Source organism: Lissotriton vulgaris, chromosome 8, assembly GCF_964263255.1.
Source record: "Lissotriton vulgaris chromosome 8, aLisVul1.2, whole genome shotgun sequence".
Taxonomy (NCBI): domain Eukaryota; kingdom Metazoa; phylum Chordata; class Amphibia; order Caudata; family Salamandridae; genus Lissotriton; species Lissotriton vulgaris.
In genome coordinates this window covers 821,681,832-821,707,187 of record NC_141696.1, presented here as the reverse complement: position 1 = coordinate 821,707,187, position 25,356 = coordinate 821,681,832, and the positions used below count along the sequence as shown (strand labels likewise).

Here is a 25,356-nt window from a genome sequence, read left to right as displayed (position 1 = left end):
AACTCTCCTTGCAAATGTTTTCATTTCCACGCCATCTGCGTATCTCAACTCTTCCATTGTTAAGTTGTCTGCATTTCTTTTCCTCTCGCTTGCCTCCTCCCCCATTTCCAGTCTCGGCTTCTCTCTTGTGCCCTCCATCTATCTACCCTCTCCCTTCCTCCTCTTCCTTATCGTCTCCCCCCCCCCGCTCCTTCCCCCACCTGTCTAAACTCTTTCTTCATAGCTGCCTAGATTCCCGTTTGCTTATGTGTGACTTTTCAGTGTTTGAAATGTACTTATATGTGAAATTTCATTTCCGAATAGCCGCCACTGTGAGTTAGAGTTTATCGCAAGTCCAGCTCTGCCTTTGTTGCCAATTTCAGAATAACCTGGGCGACCTAGAAACAGTGGAGTGATTAGGAATGTAGCTGGGTACATTTTTGTTTCCGGTGTAAACGACATAACATGTTGGGTGTTGCATGCTTCCCAGGATAACTTATGAAAATATAAGAAAATAGACAAAGAACGGGCTGACTACAGTGCCATTTTACTAGGGCACAGCTGTCTGTATCATGTACTGGTGTCAGCAGTTGCTGACTACTGCTATACAGTTTGCTGCCTTGCTTGCGCTCCTCTTTCCCTTTTTTACCTGTTTCTTCTTTTCTCTATCTGCCCCTGCGTCCCTTTCTCTATTTTCCTCGCAGCGTCTTTTTTTGTGCTTCTGACGCCCGTTCAAAATAAACTCTCCTAGCAAATATTTTCATTTCCACGCCATCTGCGTATCTTAACTCTCTCATTCTTAAGTTGTCTGCATTTCTTTTCCTCTCGCTTGCCTCCTCCCCATTTCACCCATTTCCAGTCTCGGCTTCTCTCTGTGCCCTCCATCTATCTACCCTCTCCCTTCCTCCTCTTCCCTATCGCCTTCTTCCCTGCTCCTTCCCCCACTTGTCTAAACTCTTTCTTCCATAGCTGCCTAGATTCCAGTTTGCTTATGTGTGACTTATGTGCAGCTGCACGCTTTATTTCCGCTTTAAAAGCAGTTTCTTATTTGCACAAAAAGACACTTTTCAAGATGATGCTGCAGATGCATTTCACATGTATTTCAAATATGAGGGCGAAAATAGACAGAACAGTAAAATACACCCCTCTTTCTCTCTTCCCTGCCTGTCCCTGCCTCTCTCTCTTCCACTGTCTGTACCAGCCTCTCTCTGACTGTCCCGCTGTCTCTCTCTTTTCTACTTTGCCTCTCTCACTTTTCCACGTTCTATCTCTGCCCCGCTCTCTCTTTTTGACTTGCTCTCTCTGCCTGTTTCATTGTTTTCTTGCCCTGACTGTCTCACTCTTTCTCTCTTTGAATGCCTGTCTCCATTTTTCTTCCGTTGACTCTGTCTGCCTGCCTTTTCTACTTTGCCTTTCTCCTTTCTCTCTTATGCTTCCATCTGACTCCACTGCCCGTCTCTGCCTCTCTCTCACTATCCACTGCCTGCCTTTTCCTCTCTCTGTGACTGCCTCTCTCACCCTCTCTTGGAATGCCTGTCTCAGCTTCTCTTTCTCTTTGACTGTCTGTCTACCCCTCCCACGTGCTCTCTCTCCTCTGAGTCTACTGGAGGTCTCTCTATGACTGTCTGTCACCCCCCACCCCCCTTGCCTGCTCTCTCCTCTGCAGCCCGTCTCTGCCCCGCTCCCCATGCTGCAGTCTCTCCCTTTATCTTTCATTTATGGCTGAGGTGCCACCAGCCAGAACCAAAAAAAAAAATGCAGAAATATTTCCGAGCAGTCGAACAGCATTCCCATGCAGCACCACTCAGCACCACTGAGCACCACCACATTATCACTCAGCACCACCACATTATCACTCAGCACCACCACAGCACCACTCTGTACCACCACAGCATCATTCCGCACCACCACAGCACCACTCAGCACCACCACAGCACCACTCAGCACCACCACATTATCACTCAGCACCACCGCATTATCACTCAGCACCACCACATTATCACTCAGCACCACCACATTATCACCCGGCACCACCACAGGACCACTCGGCACCACCACAGCACCACCCAGCACAAACACAGCACCACCACAGCATCCCTCAGCACCACCCCAGCATCACTCAGTGCCACCCCAGCATCACTCAGTGCCACCCCAGCATCACTCAGCGCCACCCCAGCATCACTCAGCGCTACCGCAGCATCACTCAGCGCTACCCCAGCATCACTCAGCACCACCACATTATCACTCAGCACCACCACATTATCACTCAGCACCACCACAGCACCACTCAGCACCACCACAGCATCACTCAGCACCACCACAGCACCACTCAGCATCACCACAGCACCATTCAGCGCCACCACAGCATCACTCAGCATCACCACAGCATCACTCAGCACCACCACAGCATCACTCAGCACCACCACAGCATCACTCAGCAACACCACAGCATCACTCAGCACCACCACAGCATCACTCAGCACCACAACAGCACAACCACAGCACCACTCAGCATCACCACAGCATCAGTCAGCGCCACCACAGCATCACTCAGCACCACCACAGCATCACTCAGCACCACTCAGCACCACCCCAGCATCACTCAGCACCACCCCAGCATCACTCAGCACCACCTGAGTATCACTCAGCACCACCACAGCATCACCACAGTATCACTCAGCACCACCACAGCACCACTCAGCATCACCACAGCACCACTCAGCATCCCCACAGCACCACTCAGCACCACCACAGCATCACTCAGCACCACCACAGCATCACTTAGCACCATCACAGCATCACTCAGCACCACCACAGCATCACTCAGCACCACCACAGCACCACCACAGCACCACTCAGCATCACCACAGCATCACTCAGCGCCACCACAGCATCACTCAGCACCACCACAGCACCACTCAGCACCACCCCAGCATCACTCAGCACCACCCCAGCATCACTCAGCACCACCCGAGTATCACTCAGCGTAACCACAGCATCACTCAGCGTAACCACAGCATCACTCAGCGCAACCAAGCATCACTCAGCGCAACCACAGCATCACGCAGCGCAACCACAGCATCACTCAGCATCACCACAGCATCACTAGTTCAAATATGTTCTTTCAATGTTTCAAGCTGTTTTCAAGCTTTCACGCTTTATTACAAATCACAAAAAGATGTTAATATTTCACTTCTGTTCTCGGATTATCGTCACAATAAAAAACACTGAACATAATAATCTTCACAAAAGTTATTTACAAAAGTTTAAGCTATTGACATTACAAATTAAATAAATTATTTAAGTATTAATTATTTAAAAAAATTAAAAGCCATTGTTATTTGTAATATCAATACATCTAGGTCACGTAAATACAAAACATGTTGCATTACAAATGCTATAGGTGTCACATTTGCGAAAGTTATAACTGTTGCCATTGTAAATGAGAAAGCTATTAATTTAGCTATTTTACAAAAATAACACATAAATAAAAAAATATTTCATTTATAAGACCAATAGCTCAAACTTTCCTAATGAGAGCCCTATTGCATTTCCAATGCTTGTTTTACTCAAGTTGGAAACACAGGAAAGGTTAGAATAAATCCAACCTTTATTCACTAGTGCCATCTAGTGGCACAAACGTAAACCGTACCTATACCAAGGTATTGAACAGCTAACTGTGTAGCAATTCGTTGTTAGCGCTACAGAAGGTAAATCAAATAAATATAGAAATCAATTCTGTTGGTCACACTGTCAAGAACTTTCTACAAACAAGAACTACTAGTCGTAAGTTATCCGTTTCTGTATTTTCCATTTCCATTTCCAACCTATTACGTAGATTCATGCTGATTGGTCTTTTCCAAGTTGAAGTGATGTCTCCTGTTGCCCAAGGTGCCCGTGGCTTCAGTGGAGTGATGCAGCATAAAGCTTACCAAATTTTTCTTACCACTCACAATAAATCAATAACACTAGGCCCATCTGCTAACACATCCTAATCTTATAATAACTTTGTAATCTTTACTCTGCATTACCATGGCCTAGGTCCTCCGACTGATCTTTTTTGTTGAGCTGATAGGGACTAGAATATTTGGAAGATATAAACAAGTATCCTATGAGGACCTGGAATAGGTAATTGTTAACATGACCATAATCTTCTCAAACCTACAACAAAACATTCCTTAGCCACACATATAGACACCTTGAGATAATAGATACGACTAAAAGAATGAGAGAATTGATAAAGATAATTCAGGAAAAACATTTATCGAACACCTCAAATTGCATAGACAGATCAGAAATATATTTCAATTGTAGATTTAATGGCAATTTGTTAATGTAATTAATCACACAGCCTAACACAGATCATTTCAGCAGCATGATTCAGCCTATAGAGAGCATGGGAAAAAAATACAGATTCAGTTATTAATCATACAAACCAAAGCAAGACAGACAGTTCCCTTCATGTCCGTCTTCAGGTGATTCAGTTCAAGTCCAAACTACAACACCACATGCCACAGCAGGAGTCAAATTACCTCTCAGCTGAGTCGCAGTTTGAATAAAGTTCAGTTTATTAGAGTCTATTCCACCAAGAGCGAGTGGAGAAAGGACATAGATCGAATAATAGGAATCAAGAGTCAATCTGACAGCATGTCAGGCAGGAAAGATGAATAACAGCCAGCCCCCGTCTCCTCCCCAGATGGGGGCAATTATACTCCAAATGTTCCAGGTTTACACCCCTTTACGTATCCATTTCATCAGTCCATGGGGTTTCATTGGTCACTCAGGGTGGGCAGTCCTGGGCTGATCAGTAAATCATACAATTCCAAATGAATAAATAACCCTTTTTTGCAAGTCTCATTAAAATTGATTACGCTCCATTTAGTTGGCATTTCGTCACATATATGGAAGTAGGAGGTACTTATATATGTCCATAGTAAATCTGTTGCCAGGCGCCTTTCCCTGGGTTTGCAACAATATTTGCTACACTTCTATCGAATACGCTTCTGGTGAGCAGTGAGTCCATTGTTAGGCAGAACAGGAATGGAACTTTATCGAAAGTTCTCATAGGACTTCGGTGACTACCTCACATCATTTTACATTACCTGAAAGGAAAAAGAAGCCTTTGAGGTCAACATGAAAAAATAGCTGAATCACTGTTGTGTTAATATTATTGAAGATCATACATTTGCAATTTCATTTAATTGTCTTCATTAATTCAGTTATGATTGTCTTCATGAAATACATGTCAGTATTAAGTACTACTAAAAGTTTCTTCTTTATTAACACATCGCCATCCAAGCATAATTTTCAATGTGACATTTTTCAGTGCATGTATTATTTTTCATATGCATTATAAAAAGCCCATAATCATTCTATGTCCATTTTCTTTGTAGAAAGCATTTACTACATTTCTCTATTACTACTATACATAAATGCGTTCTTTTTAATGCACATTTAAACATTATTATTCATGAAAACTCTCTATATTATTTTTCTCTTACAACACGTAAATGCATCCGCATGAAATTCTAAATTTCCTCAGTTTGTTTACATTTTCATATCATCATTGTCTAAAACTCTGCATGCTTTTACGATGCAGTATGTGAACTCATATTTTCGACTAAATAGGTTACCATGGCTCATCCAGTAAAAAGTGTTGTAAATGATTTTTCAGTTAGGAACTGGTAAAGATAGATGCCAAGTAACATCTACACTCCATCAGGAGCATTTTTGAGATATGCTTCACTACATGTGCAGGGTGACCACCTTAACCAAGTTGTTAAAGTGAGAGCCTAATTATGGATTCTCGGTTTTGTAGTCTCGTTTTACTTCCATTGGACTATTAGACAATGGTTTATAGGTAAAACAATGTCAGAATTGAAGACAGTGTCAGCAATGATCTGGAGGGAGATGGACACCAGGGACTGTGTAAGCAATGATCTGGAGGGAGGTGGACACAGGGGAAGTGTCAGCAATGGTCTGGAATGAGGTGGACACCTGGGGCAGTGTCAGCAATGATCTGATATGGAGGGAGGTGGACACCGGGGGCAGAGTATGCAACAATCTGGTGGGAGGTGGACACCGGTGGCAGTGTCAGCAAAGGTCTGGAGGGAGGTGGACACCGGGGACAGTGTCAGAAACAGTCTGGAGGGAGGTGGACACGGGGGGCAGTGTCCGCAACGGTCTGGAGGGAGGTGGACACCGGGGACTGTGTAAGCAATGATCTGGAGGGAGGTGGACACCGGGGAAGTGTCAGCAATGGTCTGGAATGAGGTGGACACCTGGGGCAGTGTCAGCAATGATCTGGAGGGAGGTGGACACCGGGGGCAGAGTATGCAACAATCTGGTGGGAGGTGGACACCGGGGGCAGTGTCAGCAACGGTCTGGAGGGAGGTGGACACCGGTGACAGTGTCAGAAACAGTCTGGAGGGAGGTGGACACGGGGGGCAGTGTCAGCAATGGTCTGGAGGGAGGTGGACACCGGGGACTGTGTAAGCAATGATCTGGAGGGAGGTGGACACCGGGGAAGTGTCAGCAATGGTCTGGAATGAGGTGGACACCTGGGGCAGTGTCAGCAATGATCTGGAGGGAGGTGGACACCGGGGGCAGAGTATGCAACAATCTGGTGGGAGGTGGACACCGGGGGCAGTGTCAGCAACGGTCTGGAGGGAGGTGGACACCGGGGACAGTGTAAGCAATGACCTGGAGGGAAGTGGACACCGGGGGCAGAGTATGCAACAATCTGGTGGGAGGTGGACACCGGGGGCAGTGTCAGCAATGGTCTGGAGGGAGGTGGACACCGGGGGCAGTGTCAGCAATGATCTGGAATGAGGTGGACACCGGGGGCAGTGTCAGCAATGATCTGGAGGGAGGTGGACACCGGGGGCAGTGTACGCAATGGTCTGAAATGAGGTAGACACCGGAGGCAGTGTCAGCAATGATCTGGAGGAAGGTGGACACCGGGGGCAGTGTCAGCAAAGATCTGGAGGGAGGTGGACACCGGGGGCAGTGTACGCAATGATCTGGAGGGAGGTGGTCACCAGGGGCAGTGTACGCAATGATCTGGAGGGAGGTGGACACCAGGGAAGTGTCAGCAATGGTCTGGAATGAGGTGGACACCTGGGGCAGTGTCAGCAATGATCTGAAGGGAGGTGAACACCGAGGGCAGTGTAAGCAATGACCTGGAGGGAGGTGGACTCCGGGGGCAGAGTATGCAACGATCTGGTGGGAGGTGGACACCGGGGGCAGTGTCAGCAACGGTCTGGAGGGAGGTGGACACCGGGGACAGTGTCAGCAATGATCTGGAGGGAGGTGGACACCGGGGGCAGAGTCAGCAATGGTCTGGAGAGAGGTGGACACCGGGGGCAGTGTCAGCAATGATCTGGAGGGAGGTGGACACCGGGGACAGTGTACGCAATGGTCTGAAATGAGGTGGACACCGGAGGCAGTGTCAGCAATGATCTGGAATGAGTTGGACATCGGGAGCAGCATCAGCAATGATCTGGAGGGAGGTGGACACCGGGGGCAGTGTCAGCAAAGATCTGGAGGGAGGTGGACACCGGGGGCAGTGTACGCAATGATCTGGAGGGAGGTTGTCACCGGGGGCAGTGTACGCAATGATCTGGCGGGAGGTGGACACCAGGGAAGTGTCAGCAATAGTCTGGAATGAGGTGGACACCTGGGGCAGTGTCAGCAAAGATCTGGAGGGAGGTGAACACGAGGGCAGTGTAAGCAATGACCTGGAGGGAGGTGGACACCGGGGGCAGAGTATGCAACGATCTGGTGGGAGGTGGACCGGGGGGCAGTGTCAGCAACGGTCTGGAGGTAGGTGGACACCGGGGACAGTGTCAGCAACGGTCTGGAGGGAGGTGGACACCGGGGACAGTGTCAGCAATGATCTGGAGGGAGGTGGACACCGGGGGCAGTGTCAGCAATGGTCTGGAGGGAGGTGGACACCGGGGGCAGTGTCAGCAATGGTCTGGAGGGAGGTGGACACCGGGGGGCAGTGTCAGCAATGGTCTGGAGGGAGGTGGACACCGGGGACAGTGTCAGCAATGGTCTGGAGGGAGGTGGACACCGGGGGCAGTGTCAGCAATGATCTGGAGGGAGATGGGCACCGGGGCAATGTCAGCAATGATCTGGAGGGAGGTGGACACCGGGGGCAGTGTCAGCAATGATCTGGAGGGAGGTGGACACCGGGGCAGTGTACGCAATGGTCTGAAATGAGGTGGACACCGGAGGCAGTGTCAGCAATGATCCGGAGGGAGGTGGACACCGGGGGCAGTGTCAGCAATGGTCTGGAATGAGGTGGACACCGGGGGCAGTGTCAGCAATGATCTGGAGGGAGGTGGACACCGGGGGCAGCGTGCGCAATGGTCTGAAATGAGGTGGACACCGGAGGCAGTGTCAGCAATGATCTGGAGGGAGGTGGACACCGGGGGCAGTGTCAGCAATGATCTGGAGGGAGGTGGACACCGGAGGCAGCGTACGTAATGGTCTGAAATGAGGTGGACACCGGAGGCAGTGTCAGCAAAGATCTGGAGTGAGGTGATGAACACATACGTATGTTTTTGACTTATCCCTCTTCAACCAGCTCTATCAGGCAGGGGAATCAAGCCAGTGTTGGCTTCCATCAAGTATTGAACTCCATCACTAATGCATGATTTATGACATATGAGTGCTACTGTTAATTATTCTTGATTTCCCCACATTACTTCATGTGCTCTAGGCAGGAACACACTTGCACACCCTAGATAGCTACATTTGTAACCCACTCTAGTGAAAGGGGTTCAACTTTGAAATGTGTCATGTGTTTTCCATAAACCGTCGGATTATGGTAACTTGCAAGCAAGTGTCAAGGCCAATCAAACTCTTTTGTGAGGCCATAGTAAAAACGCTTACGTGGTCCTTCTCTGGTTTGCACCGCAAGGCACATCTTGTAATTGGACGATGCTAGTGGGGTCAGGCTGTAGCAGGGGTGCAGGGTGGGGGGCTGGAAAGGGTTTTTTATTTTGCCTTTTTTTATTTCTATGGCCTTCCTTTTCCTTCTCTGTCTTTCTTTAAAGGATCAGTATAGCTATGAATCATTCGGATTCTTATTGTGTGCTTGTATTTAGTGCTTATGCTTCTATGATATCCTGATTCCCGGGTGGGCAGGCCCCGAGAACTGGTGCAACATTGAATGTCTATTGTGTTGTCGTTTGTACCAATTTATATGCTTTGGCGCCAATGTTCCATTATAGCGGTTATTACATGCATATCCTGTCTCTTACCCTGTCCCCCGCATTCTTCTGTTTGATTGTATGGCACCTGATCCTCTCTTATATAATATAAAATGGAACCTCTGTCTCATCCTGGAACCCAGTTGTGCATTCTAATACAAGTTTTATCCTGAATCGCTGCCGGACCTCTGGGTTGTCGGCTGATGAGCTGTGTCGTACTGTGATATCGGCGGTCTTAATTTGTCTAGCGGGCGGCCTCCGCGGTTGTAGGCCCATGCTTGTATTTTTATTGAATGCTAAAATAAAGGTTTTTCAAAAAAAAAAAAAGAAAGAAACATTCTTATTTGGTTTTTGAGAAACAAACTCCCTCTCTGGGGGTTTCTTTCTGAAAAACAAAAAGAATGTCACGTAATGCTACACAGTGTTGGCAAAAAGACGCATTTTCTCAAAAAGAGTTCCCTTCATGTCAGCAAAAACACTTTCAGCAAAGCTTCCCTTTAGAATTGTGGGGAACTCTAAATTTTGTGGCACATCACTGTAACTGGTGAGTGAGGGTTTCGGTGGACCACCCATTAAATGCTACATGAGGCCTTAGTAATCTCTTTCCATTGTTTTGTTGGACTAATTGTGCTATAAGTAGAATCTACTTTGTTGAATATTGTACACAGTGCAACATTATCATTATAATATAGAATAATCTATATTGGGAGGTTAAAAACTTTTAATGAATAGATGAATACATTCGATTAGGAGGTAATTGCCTTTGCATTCTGGGGTGGATTTACTGTCTCACTATAGACAGCTTAACCTTTCTGTCACAGACGACCTAGTATATAATACTGTGACATATACTTAGGGTGGGCTTTGATCATTTTTTGGTGGCTTCCTTTTACATAAGTCCCTGCTCTTTCCTGATTCAGTGGCTTTCCTCTTTATTATTGTGTTTGTCCTGTCCGTGAAGTATTGCTGCTTTATCATGTTTTTTTAAAGAATGAATTGTATCCTTCCAGAGCCGACAAGGGCAACTGTGTTCTTTCTTTCGAATTTTCAATCGCATTTGACTTTTAGCACTCCGTGGGAATGCATTGCCCTTGCTCTGTGGCCTAGTTGTGCCTGGCTGCTCTACCCCCTCTTTTGTCCATGTGTCAACTTTGGATTTCTTCCCTGAGGCATTGATCGCCCCCCTCTGTCAATCTCATTACAACCCCCTTCACTCTTTGCTGTTTATTCCCTATTTTATCCCGAAACCATGCTCTTTATTGGCCCCTCTCTGCGCCCCCCCTCCCCACTCCTTTGTTCTGTTGTCCATGTAGACTCTGGCTAGAGCTTCCCACCAGTGGTGCGACCTTTAGCAAAGCTAATGGCCTTCTTGGAATTATATTTTCTTGTATTTGAAGTTATAGTTATACAGTTCCATGATGACTGGTACCGTGCATCCCATTTTGTGAACTGGCAACATGACAGCCATCTTGGGAAGGTATACACATAATAAACAATAGTAACATCTAATTCCAAAATGGCCACCACGTTCCGTCACATTGCGTCTTCATATAATGTAACACAAGGTGGCTGCCAAATTGCATCATTTGCATTTGTACCCAACGCACCACACTTTCACCACACACACACTGGCTAAGCCAGTACTGTCAAAGCAAGACTAATTGGCTTTGCTTATGCTTATTTCAAACTGTGGGCCATGCTGCCAATCCTACATGTTCTGACAGAATGTTTGCTTGTATTTGTTTGAATCGTTCCGGTATTAGATCTACACAGGAGAGCACCAACACATTGTTGTAATGTGACAATGTGAAGGGTGCACCAACAGTATAGTACCTGACCTTATGCATGCATTTATAAACATTTGATGGTCGTCATACCACTCAAAGATTAAATTGTGTCTGAACTTTAGAATACACCCCTTCCTTCCTTCTCCAAGACCATAGTTCTTATTCCTATCTGTATGTACTTATTTGTATCAGTGTACTTTTGAAATAAATATTGTTTTGTGTGCTCCAAAATTGCTTTGATTTAATAGCAAAAGATATGTATCTTGTGAATTATGCTCTGGCATTCTAATAATGTGTGATTTGATTGGTATAGAGAATTGTTCAATAAGATCCTTTTTCCTGTTTTTAATATCTGTTATATGCAGTGTCCATTTTCTACTAACAGTGATGCAGTTTGGAAAAGGGAAGTCTTGCTGCTATCGATTTCTGACCAAAGGACAGCAATGGATCTGGCTTCAGACCCACTACTATATCACCTACCACCAATGGAACTCTAAGCCTGAGTTCATTGTGTGCACGCACACGGTAGTAAGGTATGTTGCACTTTTCTGATGTTTTTCATGTTCTGACGTGAACTGCAATATTATTTGGAAGTGTGGAGTGAGCAGCCTGCATCATGAAGCTGAACTGCAACTGTCCCTTATGGTATTTTAGTGCCCAATTTAGAGTTTGGTGGGTTGGTTGTCAATCTGCTAGTACAGTGAAGGCACCACTTCTGTCACATTTGTGGCACTCAGTGTACCAAATGTAGTTAGTGACCAGTGCATCCTGTGTCTTTCACCTACAGTGCCACCTACTAACACGGGAGGAGGTTCTGCAGGTGAAAAAGACTGTTGCAGCAGATCTGTTCCCACGTGTCATTTTTCTGCCTGCTAACATTCCCCTACCTCCTCCTCTTGACTGCCCCTTCGCTTTAATTCAATGCCCACCACTCCAACCCCTCAAGTCTCCACTCTGTGTCTTGAATCTCAGTTGCCCCCTTCCCACCATGAGCCTAGGTCCATTGCATACCCTCGCCCTGTGGCTTTGTTTTTGCTTTGTCTTTCTTCATTCCTTATTTCAGCCCCAATCCCACTTGGACATGTGGGTACTTGGAAGATAGAAGTATATTTCCAAGTACCACATTCTGACTATTTCTGACCTGCTGCAAGATTCCTTACAGCACCTCGAAAAGAATTCTAGATATTATGTGTAACCACCATGGGGTGGTTCTGAAATGTTTTTGAATAATTACCCCTCCTTACCCTTACGATTTCTGGAGGACAGAGGGCACTGCAGAGCAAAGATTCTCTACAGCTAAAAACGTCTAATGTAAACACATCCCTGGCAATAAAACAGTCTTTTACTCGTACACCAGCTAGCTATTGAACTTCATCCCATGTTCACTAAGGGCACAATCAACTGATTTTGCCTTAATTAAAATACTGAAATCAAATATAATGAACTTTTTTTTTAATTAATATGTTACCGCTAGCTAGAGCTTGTCAATTATCTTTCCTGCCCTGGTGCCTTGCACCCTTCTTTTTTTGTTAATTCCTTCACTCTTTACCTTCCCACAGGAACACTCCGGATTTTTTAGATTTTAAAAAATAGTAATAATCTATGCTTAAAGTAATCATTTCAAATATAAATTAATCAAATTAAATGTTGATTACTTAATTTAAATGCATATGTCTTTAACTATGTGTGTGTGCTTTCAACTGTGTCTGTGTGTTTATATATCTAGATTTTTTTCTTTTAAACAAATGGAGAGACCACGGGGCTAGTTTACCGAGGTCCAGCGTACATGCCCCACCAAGACTAGTGTGCAAAATAGGGGTACGAAGTTCCTCTGAATGAGCGGTAGGAGAAGGAGGGAACAGGAGTGTGATGTGTGTGTGTAGTGTATGCCAATAATTGGAGCTCCCCTTGTTGGAACTAGGGCTCTCACACACCTAGCGAGCTAGGTGTCATGCTTCATCATTTGAGCCTGCCCCTCGTCAGGTTGGCGCTGCAATACCTGACGGGCACCCAAACGGGGCTCTTTGGAGGGGATCCTTTGTTCCTGCAGTGGGGGTAAGAAGCCTAGTTGTGTAGATGTGAAATGTGTGAGTTAAAATGGGGGAGTTAGTCCTAAAGCAATTTTATTGGGAAGGTAAACTGCCTAGCTAAAAAGAATGAGAGGGGCACGGGACTAGTGACAATGTGTCTAGTTGTACATGCACTACTCTCAAGTGATCGACATGTTTCGTACCATTTGCAGTTTTTAAAAAAATAAAAATTTGAGAGCCTGATTCCTCAAGCATTCTATTTAGAAAAAAGTTGTCTCTTGTCTGTCTAGCCTTTAATAATCCCGCCATTATATCGAAAAAAGCTGCTTCGTAGTATGTATTAAAATGGGGAAGAGCAAGCCCGCCTTGGTTAACTGGAAGTTGTATCGCCGCGAGTTTGACTCTGTTGGCCTTTTTATTCCAAATAAATCGTCTCATCATAGATTCTAGTTCCTTAAAAAAGGCCATATTGACTTTGATTGGAATGTTACTAAACAAAAATAGAAGCAGAGGTAGTATGTTCATCTTAATCAAAGCCACTCTGCCAATCAATGATAAGGGCAGTATATCCCATTGTTCTAAAAGGCTCTTGATTTTATTCTTTGTTTTTATGTAATTCAATTGAAAAAGTTCTTGATAGTCTCTGGTCACATATATCCCTAAATATCTTATTGGGTCTCTTTTTTCTGCTTGGAACTGAAGATCTAGTGGAAGAAAATCTAAATTTGAATTTAAAATAATAACTTCATTTTTTTTCTCGTTGATTTTATAGCCCCCTATCTTTTCATATTCCTGAAGCTCTTTCATAAGATATAAAATATTTTCTTTATCAGGAGCCATATAAAGGATAATGACGTCGGCGAATAATTTTAACTTCGACATTCCTGCAATTGGGGAAAATATTGCATCATTATTTCTTATTTTTATTACCAGGGGTTCGATAAAAAAGGTGAAAAGCAGGGGTGATAAGGGACAACCTTGCCTTGTGCCCCGATTTATTTTAATCTTCCCTGCTTGCTTGGCATTTATTATCACCTGGGCTGATGCCCCCTCATGAATATTTTGTAGCATGTTAATAATAGGGGCGGGGAATACAAAACAACCAAGGGAAAAAAATAACGTTGACCAGTTGACTAAATCAAATGCTTTTTCTGCATCAATCATGAGAATGCATGCAGAAATTGAATTAATATTAAAATAATCTATCGCCTGTATTAAATATTCTGTGTTGGCAGCCATACAACGACCGGCTATAAAACCCGTTTGGTCTTGATGTATTACCTCCTGGGCAGCCAACACAAATCTTTGAGCCCAAATTTTCATAAAAACCTTATAGTCAGAATTTAATAGACTAATTGGTCTATAGGAATTTACGTCCTCCAGATTCTTACCTTTCTTAACAAAACTAATAATTGTGGACTCTTTAAACTCTGAGGGAACTCTACCACCTAATCTGATATAATTAAATACATTTTTCAAGGGATCTACCAATTCCTTCATAAAAACCTTATAGAATTCGATTGGGAATCCATCTATCCCTGAAGCCTTTGCTCCCGCTGTGGCTTTTATACTATTCTGGATTTCCAGATGATTTATATCACAGCCTATTTGATTAGATCTAAAATTGGAAATATTGGGGATATTCAAATTATCAAAATATTCCCTGATCAAATTTTCCTCCACTTGAATATCAGTAGAATATATTCTCTTGTAATGATCAAGGAATATTTTCGCAATTCCCTCACTGCAAGTATCTATTCCACCTGATGGATCTTGGATTTTTAAAATGATGGAAGATTCTTGTTTTTTCCTGATCGAATTTGCCAGTAGCTTACCCATGAGTTGACTGTCTTCATATAGCTTTTGTTGAAAGGCTTTTGAGCTATTTATCTCTTCAAGGATGAAGAAGTCCCTAAGCGATGTTTTAGCTTGCTCCCAGTTATTAGGTTTTTGATTCAGTTTCAATGCGTACTCATTCTCAGCAGCACACTGAAGGGTAGATATTTTATTTTTTCGATCCTTTGCTTTATTGCAAGAAAATGCTATAATCTGTCCCTGGGCTGCTGCTTTGAATGCCCCCCATACTGCAAAAGGTTCTGCTGAGTCCTTATTTACTAGAAAAAAATCATTTATCCATTCTTTGAAACTCTCAACCCATGTTATGTTCTGTAAGAGGGTACGATCCAACTGGCACCTAGATCGTTCCCCTGTCGAACCCTCTAGTATTAGTTCCACCTCAATCCTCCCATGATCTGAAAAGGGATTGCAGCCTATCAATGCTTTGGAAATTTGAAGCGATCTAGAGGATAAAAAGAAATCTATTCTAGAGGCTGTATGGAACCTATTCGAATAGCATGTGTAGGATTCTAGATTGGGATTTAGGGAGCGCCAGGAGTCCGTCAATTGATATTCTGACATAAAAGCCTCTAACACCCTTTTAGTCTTAGGTTTTAGTTGTTTCTTATTCTTGTTAGAGGTATCCCTCTTTAAATCCTGGATGTGATTGAAATCACCTCCTACTATGATTTGCCCAGCAATGCCCCTTAGTATTTCACTAATTTCCGTCAGGGCCAAGGTGTCATCAAAAATTGGGCCATAATAATTTACAAAGTTGTATACCTTTCCCAACAATTTTACTGTGACCCAAAGCCATCTACCTTTAGAGTCTCTTTGCATTTGCAAAATTTCCCAGGGTAAATTCCTAGAGAAATAAATAGCGACACCCCTCTGGGCGACCCCAGCTGAGGAAAAAAACCCATAGGAGAAGTATCTAGGTAAGAACAACCTTGGAGAGTTCGATTTCAGGTGCGTCTCCTGGAGAAAGACTACATGGGGTTTAAAGGCAATTGCCCATTTCAAAAGGGCTCCGTACTTCTGTTTATTTAGCAGCCCATTCGCATTAACGGACAGGATATTACATAAGTCATAACCTATTAACGAAGCTATGAATTTCTAAACCTTTTCTGTACCAACCAATGTTAGGAATATAAAACCTACTGAACTTGTGTTTTTTTACTGCTTTCACCCCCCACCACCCAGAACCCCCCCAGGAGTGTGGGAGACCCCTCCCCGTCCACACTGCCCACATCCCACCCCTTCTTCTTCTTCGGGTGTCTTCTTGTTACACCCTGGTGTGACCCTTGACCCAGGAACACCCGCCTGAATTTTTCCTTTTGGCTAAACGAAAGGAGGGAAGGAATCCCCCCTCATTGCGCAAAATATGTATATTTTTTTATTTAACATTCAGTTTAACCATGCCATTAAGCCTAGGCCCTTGTAGATATCTCATTAAGAAGAGTCTGAGCCTCTTCTAAATCAGTGAATAGAAAGAATTTTCCCTTAACGAGAACCTTCAGCTTTGATTGCTGTGCAATTGAGGCCTGGGCACCATTAGCTTTAAATAGCTGCAGCAACTTTACAAATTCTTTCCTTCTTTTAGCTGCAGTTGCCGTCATATCCGAAAAAATCCTGCATTTTGTAGTTTCGGAATCAGGAAACTGGCGTTGTTGATATGCCCTAGAGAGTATCCGTTCCTTAATCCTGAAATCCGCAAAGTTTAGTAGGATAGTTCTAGGAAATGGAGAGTTCGCAAAACGCTGAGCCGGTACTCTGTGGGCTCTTGTTATCGTTAGGTCTCCTTCAAAGTCTGGTAGAACTACTTTCTGTATGAACGAGTTAACCCATTGTACTGTGTCGGAGCCTTCTGTTCCTTCTGGAACCCCTACTATCCTTAGGTTAGATCTACGAGAATGGTTCTCCAACTCCTCGAGTTTATTCTCCATTGTAATCCTCTTCTTTGTAGCCTCTTTAGTCTCTCCTGATACCAGATTCATCTGATCTTCCAGGACAGCGATCCTTGACTCAGCTTCCAAAACCCTATTGGGGAGCGCCAGTGTTAACTCCTCCAGCTTATATATTCTGGCGTGAATAGCAGCAAGTTCCGTGCGCTGATTATTTTTAATTTCACGGATCTCATCGAGAATTAGATTAAGCATCTCACGAATATCTAACTGGAATTTCACTTCGGATCTTGCTTCCTTGTCGAGAAGGCTAGAATCGGGTCCTAATATTCTCTCACTCCCGGGAGTTGTATCATATATACTCCCCCCATCACTTGCTACTTCATTTGCTACATTTACTGTAGAAAGCTGAGTTTGAGGTGGAGATACTGTCATGTCAGGACCCTTAGATAGAACGTTAGAGTCCGGGGGATCCAAAGTGGTGGGAACCGGAAGGAGTTGTGAAGAATTAGGAAGGAGAGATTTCGGAGTTGTTCTTTTAACAAACAAAGGAAAGTCTCTCACCTCCTTTCCTCCTGTCCCACTGTTTCTCCCTTCTTCTACTACCTGAGGCGCTGTTGTTACCAATGCCGGTGAGGGATTAAGAGTTTGAGGATGAGCTTCCGTTTCCGCTTGTGATTGTGCAAGTAGATCTGCTGCATTAGTATCGTTTGTCTTGCCCTCCCCCATTGCTGCTTCTTGCTGATCTATATGCTGTTCTTTATGCTGAAGGGGGGTAGAGGAGGAGGGCGGCTCACCATCTGAAGATTCAGGTGTAGTATCATCAGCTACAGGACTCCCTACCCCCTCCCTATTATTGTCTTTATTTTTCTCACTAGCAGCTTTGCGCGCAGCTTTTTTAGCCAGAGCAAGACGTGTTTTGGCCTTCTGACGAGCAGCTGCTTCCACTTTGCTGAGTTTAACTGCATCATCATCTTTCAAAGGTTTGCCCATTTTTAGAGAAGTACACTCTCTTTTTTTTTATTTCCTCTCTTTTTTTTTTTTTTTTATTCGTTTTTTTTTTTGTTTGTTTATTTCCCCAGACTCAGAGCGTCCTTACTCAGCACCACAGAGTCCAGAAGTTCAGGAGAGTCCAAAAGATAGCCCAACGATTTTTAAGGGTACAATAATCACTAATTGCCCCTGGTAGGTCAAACCTGGGAGCCATCCCTCCAAGTTGCACCTCCTCCTTCCATGGAAAAACAAACAGCCAGTGCAGCCTTGCCTTGCTCAACACGATATAAGACACTGGTGGGGTATTCATCGAGATTACGGCTTTTATTTGAAAAACACGGCTCAGACGGATCCATTTATTTGAAACTGTCAGAATGTACTAAATTGGGTCTTAGGATTTCCTCAAGTCATCTGACAGAATGGGAATTGGCCGGATTTGGCGAAATAAGGCACCTTCTCACTCAAAATACGATAATGAGTTGGCAAATGGTTAGAGACAGAACGCATCCGAGGCGGCTCATGTTTTTCCAATATTTGCAATTGACATATTTTATAAGAAAAGAAGTTGGAAGTCTAGATACAACACCGAATGCATTGTTAACAGTGTTATATGGGGAGAAACATAAGGGTATTGGATTCTGGTATAAAAAGTTACTCCCTTCTGGATCATCTACTATAATAACTAAACACTTGGAGAAAATAAGTCTTACATTACAGTGTGAATTGTCAGATAAAGACTGGGAGACAATATGTTATTTAGGAAATAGAGCACTTCGAGCAGCTAACTACAAGAGAATGTCCTTTCTTTCTCGCTGGTTGGCATATTATACCCCGGAGGCCCTACAGAGAATGTTCCCTGAATGTGAGAATAAATGTTTTAGATGCAAAACCAGGGGACAGGGTGGTTGGTATCATATTTTTTTCTCATATCCAAAGTTAGAGCCCTTCTGGAAGGAGATTTTTGCAGATTTGGAGATAGCAACTGGGAAAACTCTTCTTCCAGAAGCAGAAGTGGCTCTTTTTGGCATTGCTAAAGAAAGGAACAGGTTTAATGAATCTGAAGAAGTGTTTATTTTTATTTCCACTGCTGTGGCACGGTCCCTGATCTTGCAAAATTGGAAATCTATGGTGAATCCTTGTCATGTTAAATGGGTCAATAAAATGAGAAGAACATATAATTTTGAGAGAGCCTATGCAGGTAGAGTGGGTGCGATTGCAAGATTCGAAAGGAATTGGAAGTATTTTAACATGCTTGAACTGCTAAAAGGAAGGTGATTGTTATACTTTAGTTAATTGCAAGATTGTTATACTTTAACTAATTGCAAGATGGTATTATTATTTGTGCTATTATACATTGGCACTTTATTGCATAAGTCACTTTATATAGGCCAAATTTATATTGTATTTTAATTAATTGTAGGATGGTATTACATTTACAATTGAGGAAATACAGTATCCATTTGTCGTGCTATATTAAATTGCTAAGCACTTTCATCATATATATTAGTCAAGAAAAGGGAAAAAAAAAAGAAAAGAATGTTTGTACGTCATTATATCTACACTTCATGAAATGAATTACTATTTGTGATATTATACATCGGCACTTTATTGCATTAGCCACTTTATATAGGCCAAATTTTGCACGTAATAACACTAGCACTTTCATCTTGTGGTTTTAAAGTGTTAGTCTGTCCATTATTGCACTAGCACTTTATGAACGGTATAGTTATAACAATCTTGAGGCTGCTTATTACCAGTTGTTTACATATTAGGTATTCTAAGACGTTTTGAAACTAATATTTTGATAGGTCTAAAAAAAATTTTTTTGAAGCAGAATATCAGGTGTTCTTCAACTAGTACTTCTATAACGATATGGCCAGCTGTGCATTATTGCAGTTTAAAAACATTTTTTTTTTTTTTTTTTTTTCTCTTGTATTATCGCTGTGGCATTTTATTGTTTAGAGCTGTCTCTTGGATATTGTAAAAAAAAAAAAAAAAAAAAAAAGTAAAAAATAATAATAATTTTTTGCCCAATGTATGTTTAATCATGAAGAAATTAATGTACCAATGTATTTGTCTTATTATCCTACGGCTTGTAATAAAAAAAATTAAAAAAAAAAAAAAAATGTTTCGTACAATTTGCGTCATGTAGATCTGGGCACTTCCTCAGGATCAAGTGAAACACTATCTACACTAAAAAAGGTAAGTAATTCCTACATACCCAATTCACAGGTAAGTTGACCTGAAAGTGAAGCAAAACAAGGAATGTGATGTATTGAAACAAATGTAGGTTGACTCCGTCCCTCCTATCAACACCTTTAAATATTATACCGGACCAGGCATTCTAATACGTATTCAATGGTGTTACAGAGTCACACTGTGAGGGCAGTGAACTAAATTAGTTACTGCTATCATGTGACAAGTGTCTAGCATCTTCAAGTGCCTAGGTAATTAATAGTAAAATAGGGATGATGCCGCCGTAAACAGTGTTGAGGTTGAACTAAAAACTCACCTGGATTGCAAGTAAACTGTACCTGCAATGGTGAGTCGGCGGTATTATAAAAGGACACCAGTTGGGTCCTAGGGAACAAGAGTAAACATATTAAAACTGAGCCGACCGGCTTGTGGTTCATGAGTAACAAGCAGCCTCTAACAGACCCCAATCAGAGCTCCTAGATAGCTGCTTAAGCTCAGGGGGGAGGCTGACCCCAGTCCCAACAGGGCACTGGTGCCGATTCCATAGGGGCCCCCACCAGTCGGGTAATGTCCGGGCAAGGTAACCGCTGCATGCCACGCGGATCTCCCAGGTTATGGTGGCGGGGTGGCCCATTGAGCTCTGGGAATCGCGGGATGCTGACGGGAGGCCCGCCCCAAGTACACAGCTGACAGAAATCCCCCACATTGAAAACCAGTTCCACGGCCGCAGTTAAGGCTGCGGGAATCACCCCCGTGTTGCTCGTTTCGGCTTCGGTGAGAGGGAGGAGTGGAGAGTGACTTACCTGCGTCTTCACGCTTACTGCACTTGACCTACCCTGCCGCCGACACCGGGATGGTGGCTGGCGGTAGGCTGGGAGAGTTAAAAATTTGCTAACATTCGTGCCAAGAATTTTCAATTCTATTAAGGACAGGAGGCGAGGATTATGCTTTCTAAATTTCTTTACTGAAAAACACAGCAGCCAATCAGTACGCAGTAATGAAATAACAAACTACATTACCCATAAACCCTGGGTAACCATAGAGTATGAGAGAGTATATATAGGGTCATAGAGGTGAACACTTCCTCTTTCTTTGTCCATAGTCAATTAGTAAAGGATCAAACGGAAAAACTTAAACAATCCATCAAAGGCGTCCCCCGGAGAGGTCATTATCCGGCTGAAGTGGGGAAGGAACCTCCCAGAGCCACAGGAACAGCAACAGACCAATCAGGAGAAGAAAGTCGCGGAACACTTCTTTTAAGGTCGGAGCCTGAAGAAATGAGACAGAAGCCGTAAAAACTGTTCCCCAAAAGAGTTGAACACAGTATTCAGGACAGGGTGGGAAACATTTCATAAACAGTAAACAGTATGGTACAGCATAAATGCAGTAAGCATAATATAAATACAATAAATGAAATAAGGGTGGGATAATCCTCGCCTCCTGTCCTTAATAGAATTGAAAATTCTTGGCACGAATGTTAGCACATTTTTAATTCTATGGCAGGACAGAGGCTCCGATTATGCTTGTTTAAAGCTTCTCCACCACAACAGATGCAACATCTACAATTGGTTTAAAATAAAAGGTTTTGAAAACAGATTCAGATGACCAATCCGCAGCTCTCATGATATCATGAAGACTAGCACCCATGGAAAAAGCCTTGGAAGCCATAGCTCCTCTCGCAGAATGGGCCCCAAAGAGGGAGATATCAATGCCCGCTTCCTGCAGGAGCCAACGTAACCAACGTGCCAACGTAGCTGGAGAAACAGGCTTGAAAGGCTTCTGTAAAGCGATAAGCAATTGACCTTGTGAATCAGAACGAAAAGGTGCAGTGCTTACCTCATAATCTTTAAGGCATTGGACTACACACAACTGAGGGTTGTGAGGAAAGCAAGGATAAGTAACCGCGGCTGTATTACATTTTGTTCGCTTTGAAATGACAAAAGAGACACCCTCAGGAGAGAAGGTGCGACCCGCGAGATCCAAAGCCCGCACATCAGACACTCTTTTACAAGAGACCAAACACAGGAGCATAGTCAGCTTAGCTGAAAGTTGTTTGCGGGATAAGAGATTATTGGAAGGCCAATCAGACAGAAAACGTAAAACAATAGAAACATCCCAAAGGGCAACATACTTGGAGCAAGGAGGTTTTACCATCCGGATTCCCCGCAACAATTTTGAGATTAAGGAATGTTCTCCCGCTGTTTTACCATCTACAGGAATATGACCTGCAGAAATCGCAGAACGAAAGTTATTAACCGTTCTGTAAGCTAGCCCAGAGGATGCCATGGAAGCCAAAAAGTTAATGATCAAAGAGAGATCCGCTGAAACGGGATCCACCGACCGCTGTGAGCACCAATCACACCAACGCTTCCAACTTGATTTATAGCGCTTATGTGTGTTGGGGGCCCAAGCCTCATTGATGAATCTAGTAGCGTCTCCCGATAAGCCTTGGATTTTCCAGCGTTCCCCGAAATTCTCCACGCTACTAGCAGGAGCTGGCCCGACATTACTAGAGGATGAGGCTCCCGTAGAGGGTCCAGCAACAGGTTCCATACATGTGGAAGGAGGAGCGGTGACGAGCAACTCATCTCCAGAAGAACTGGAAACCACGCTTGAGCCCTCCAAAGAGGGGTTATTAGAATGAGTTCTGAAGAGAATAGACGGGCCCGGGCTAGAACTCGGGGAATAATGAGGAATGGCGGAAATGCATAGCATAGCAGAGGAGGCCAGACCTGAAGGAATGCATCCGTGGCTAGAGCTTCCGGATCTGGCCTCCAACTATAGAACTGGGGAACCTGGGTGCTGAGTCGGGAGGCAAAGAGGTCCAGGTGACAAGTCCCCCAAATTCGGGACAACCTGCGAAATACTCGAGGATGAAGCCTCCAATCGCTGTAATCTTGCAGATGGCGAGAGTTCCAGTCCGCAATTAGATTGCGGGAGCCCGGCAGGTATTCGGCAATAACTGTGATCTTGCGTTCCAAGCAAAGGTGCCAGAAATCTTTCGCAATTTCTGAGAGTAGTCTGGATCTGGTACCCCCCAGTTTGTTCACATAACAAACTGCCGAGACATTGTCCATTCTGAGAAGAATGCAACAATTCGTTTGGAGAGGAGAGAGACATCGAATCGCGAAAGAGCCCGCCAGAAGCTCCAGACAATTGATGTGGAGAGACAATTCCTCCGCAGACCAACGACCCCCTGTTGACACTGAACCGCAACGGGCTCCCCAACCCCAGAGGCTGGCATCTGACTCTATCACAACATCGGGAGTCCTCCCGAAGAGCGCACGGCCGTTCCAGGATTCCATGTGGTCCAGCCACCACATCATCTCTGTCCGGGCTTCCTCTGAAAGAGGGACGTGATCTGAGTACCGAAGACCCTTCTGTAGATGACGGATTTTGAGGCGCTGAAGTGCACGATAATGTAATGGACCCGGAAATATCGCTTGGATGGAGGAAGATAGAAGACCCACAATCCGAGCCACTGAGCGCAAAGAGACTGTCTCTTGAGCGAGAAGTAACCTCAAGTCCCTCTTGATGGATCTGATCTTCTGACCTGGCAGAAGTAACTGACATGAGATTGAATCTATTTGAAAGCCCAGAAAATCCATAGTTTGAGATGGAGAAAAATTTGACTTTAAGGGATTCACTAGAAACCCCAAAGACTGTAGAAGATCCACGGACCATTGCAAATGTGATTGAAGAAGAACAGGACACTGAGCCAAGAGGAGAATATCGTCTAGGTAGACAATTAACCGAACTCCGCGGGATCTCAAAGATTCCATCACAGGACGAAGGAGCTTCGTGAAGCACCACGGAGCGGAAGAAAGGCCGAAAGGAAGGACCTTGTACTCGTACCAACTGCCTATCCATTGGAACTGAAGGGAGCGACGATGAGGAGCATAAACTGGAACTGAGAGATAAGCATCTATCCATCCAATCTCCCTCTTGAAGAAGGTCTCTGAGAAGATGAATGCCCTCCATCTTGAAATGACGATAGACAACGCCACCGTTGAAGTCTTTTAAGTTGAGAACTAAACGAGACCCTCCCTCTTTTTTCTCCACGAGAAAAACGTTGCTTACGAAACCCTGGGGATGAGGAGACGTCGGAACGATGGCCCCTTTGGTCAACAGGGAACAGATTTCTGTGGAGATAACCTCCTGATCTGGTCGGGAAAAAACAAGAGGGCGTGGCCGGAGATGCTGGTGAGGGCGAGAATAAAATTCTATCTTGTACCCTTGCACCGTCTCTAGCACCCAGGCATCGTTTGAGATCAAACGCCAATTGTGCAGAAAAAAACTGAATCCTTCCCCCCAAAATCACATTGGAAGCGAGAATCAAGCTCCCCTGAGGCGTAAGAATCAGGACGTCCTCCTTGGTTACCGTTGTAACCGCCTTTGCCATACTGCCCTCTGCCTTTTCTTGAAGGGTAGAATGAAGATTTGTTGGAGGAGTTGCCTTGTCCTCCTCTGTGGGACTTATTCCCCCGTTGAGCGGGTTGGTCTGACCCACGGCCTGACGAACGTCCCCTTCGTCTGGCCCTGCCGAAAACCGGGCGGAAGGCCCGTCTCAGGTTCGCTTGAGCTTTATCGAGCCCGCTGAAGGTCGAAACAAACTTAGTAAGTTCTCTGAGAAATGGAGCTCCGAAGAGCAAACCTTGAGCCTGGGGGCCAGATTCCGAAGTCGCTAAATCAGTGAGACGTGGATCAAGCTTCATCAAAATGGAGCGACGTCTCTCCGCCGACAAGGCACAATTAGCGTTACCCAGAAAACAGACTGCCTGCTGGGACCAACCAATTGACTCACCTGGGTCAATTAGAGCGCCAGACTCCTTTGCCCTGTAACCCAAGTCCAGAATCTTTGTGAGTGGGCCCAACCAATCTAGAAGTTTGTCCTGCCACGAACGCCAGGACCTATCCAAACTCTTAGTAGGATCTTTAGAGTACTTGCGTATATATGTGACCATGGTAGGGTCTAAATCTGGCGTGGAAGCTAGCTTGTCTGAAAGGTCAGGGCGAGGGCATTCCGAGCGTAAACGAGCTCGCACATCCTTTTCAAAAGGGGAACGGTTGTGGGATTGGACATATTCTGCCACCTCGGGAGATGGCAACCAAGCAGAGGAATTGGGATGAATGATGTCTGCAGGATTAAATGTCAATACCTTAGGTGAAGATGGCGCATCTACATCTTGCTTCTTCCGAGATTTCTTGGATGGGGGAGGCTTAGCAGACTCAGAGGACGTGGATGAAGAAGATGACCCGTCATCTGTGTCGGACGGTGGGTCCGAACGGGCAGGCGCAGCACGCTTCTTCGATGAAGGAGCAGAGAGGGTCTTGGCCAATTTAGCAAATTTGGATTTGTGAGGGTTCTTTGGCGATTTCTTGCTACGACTAGAGGAAGGAGGCACCCAAC

At 44.5% G+C, this 25,356-nt stretch overlaps 1 protein-coding gene across 1 annotated transcript in view; it reads left to right on the top strand.

Annotated features, from left to right (window-relative positions):
- Positions 1-25,356, top strand: part of NPAS2 (neuronal PAS domain protein 2) — a 492,166-nt gene that overhangs the window by 344,439 nt on the left and 122,371 nt on the right. The window contains exon 11 of the mRNA XM_086933390.1: positions 11,373-11,520. Coding sequence (XP_086789516.1) covers positions 11,373-11,520 — 148 coding nt within the window. The remainder of the gene's footprint in view (positions 1-11,372; positions 11,521-25,356) is intronic.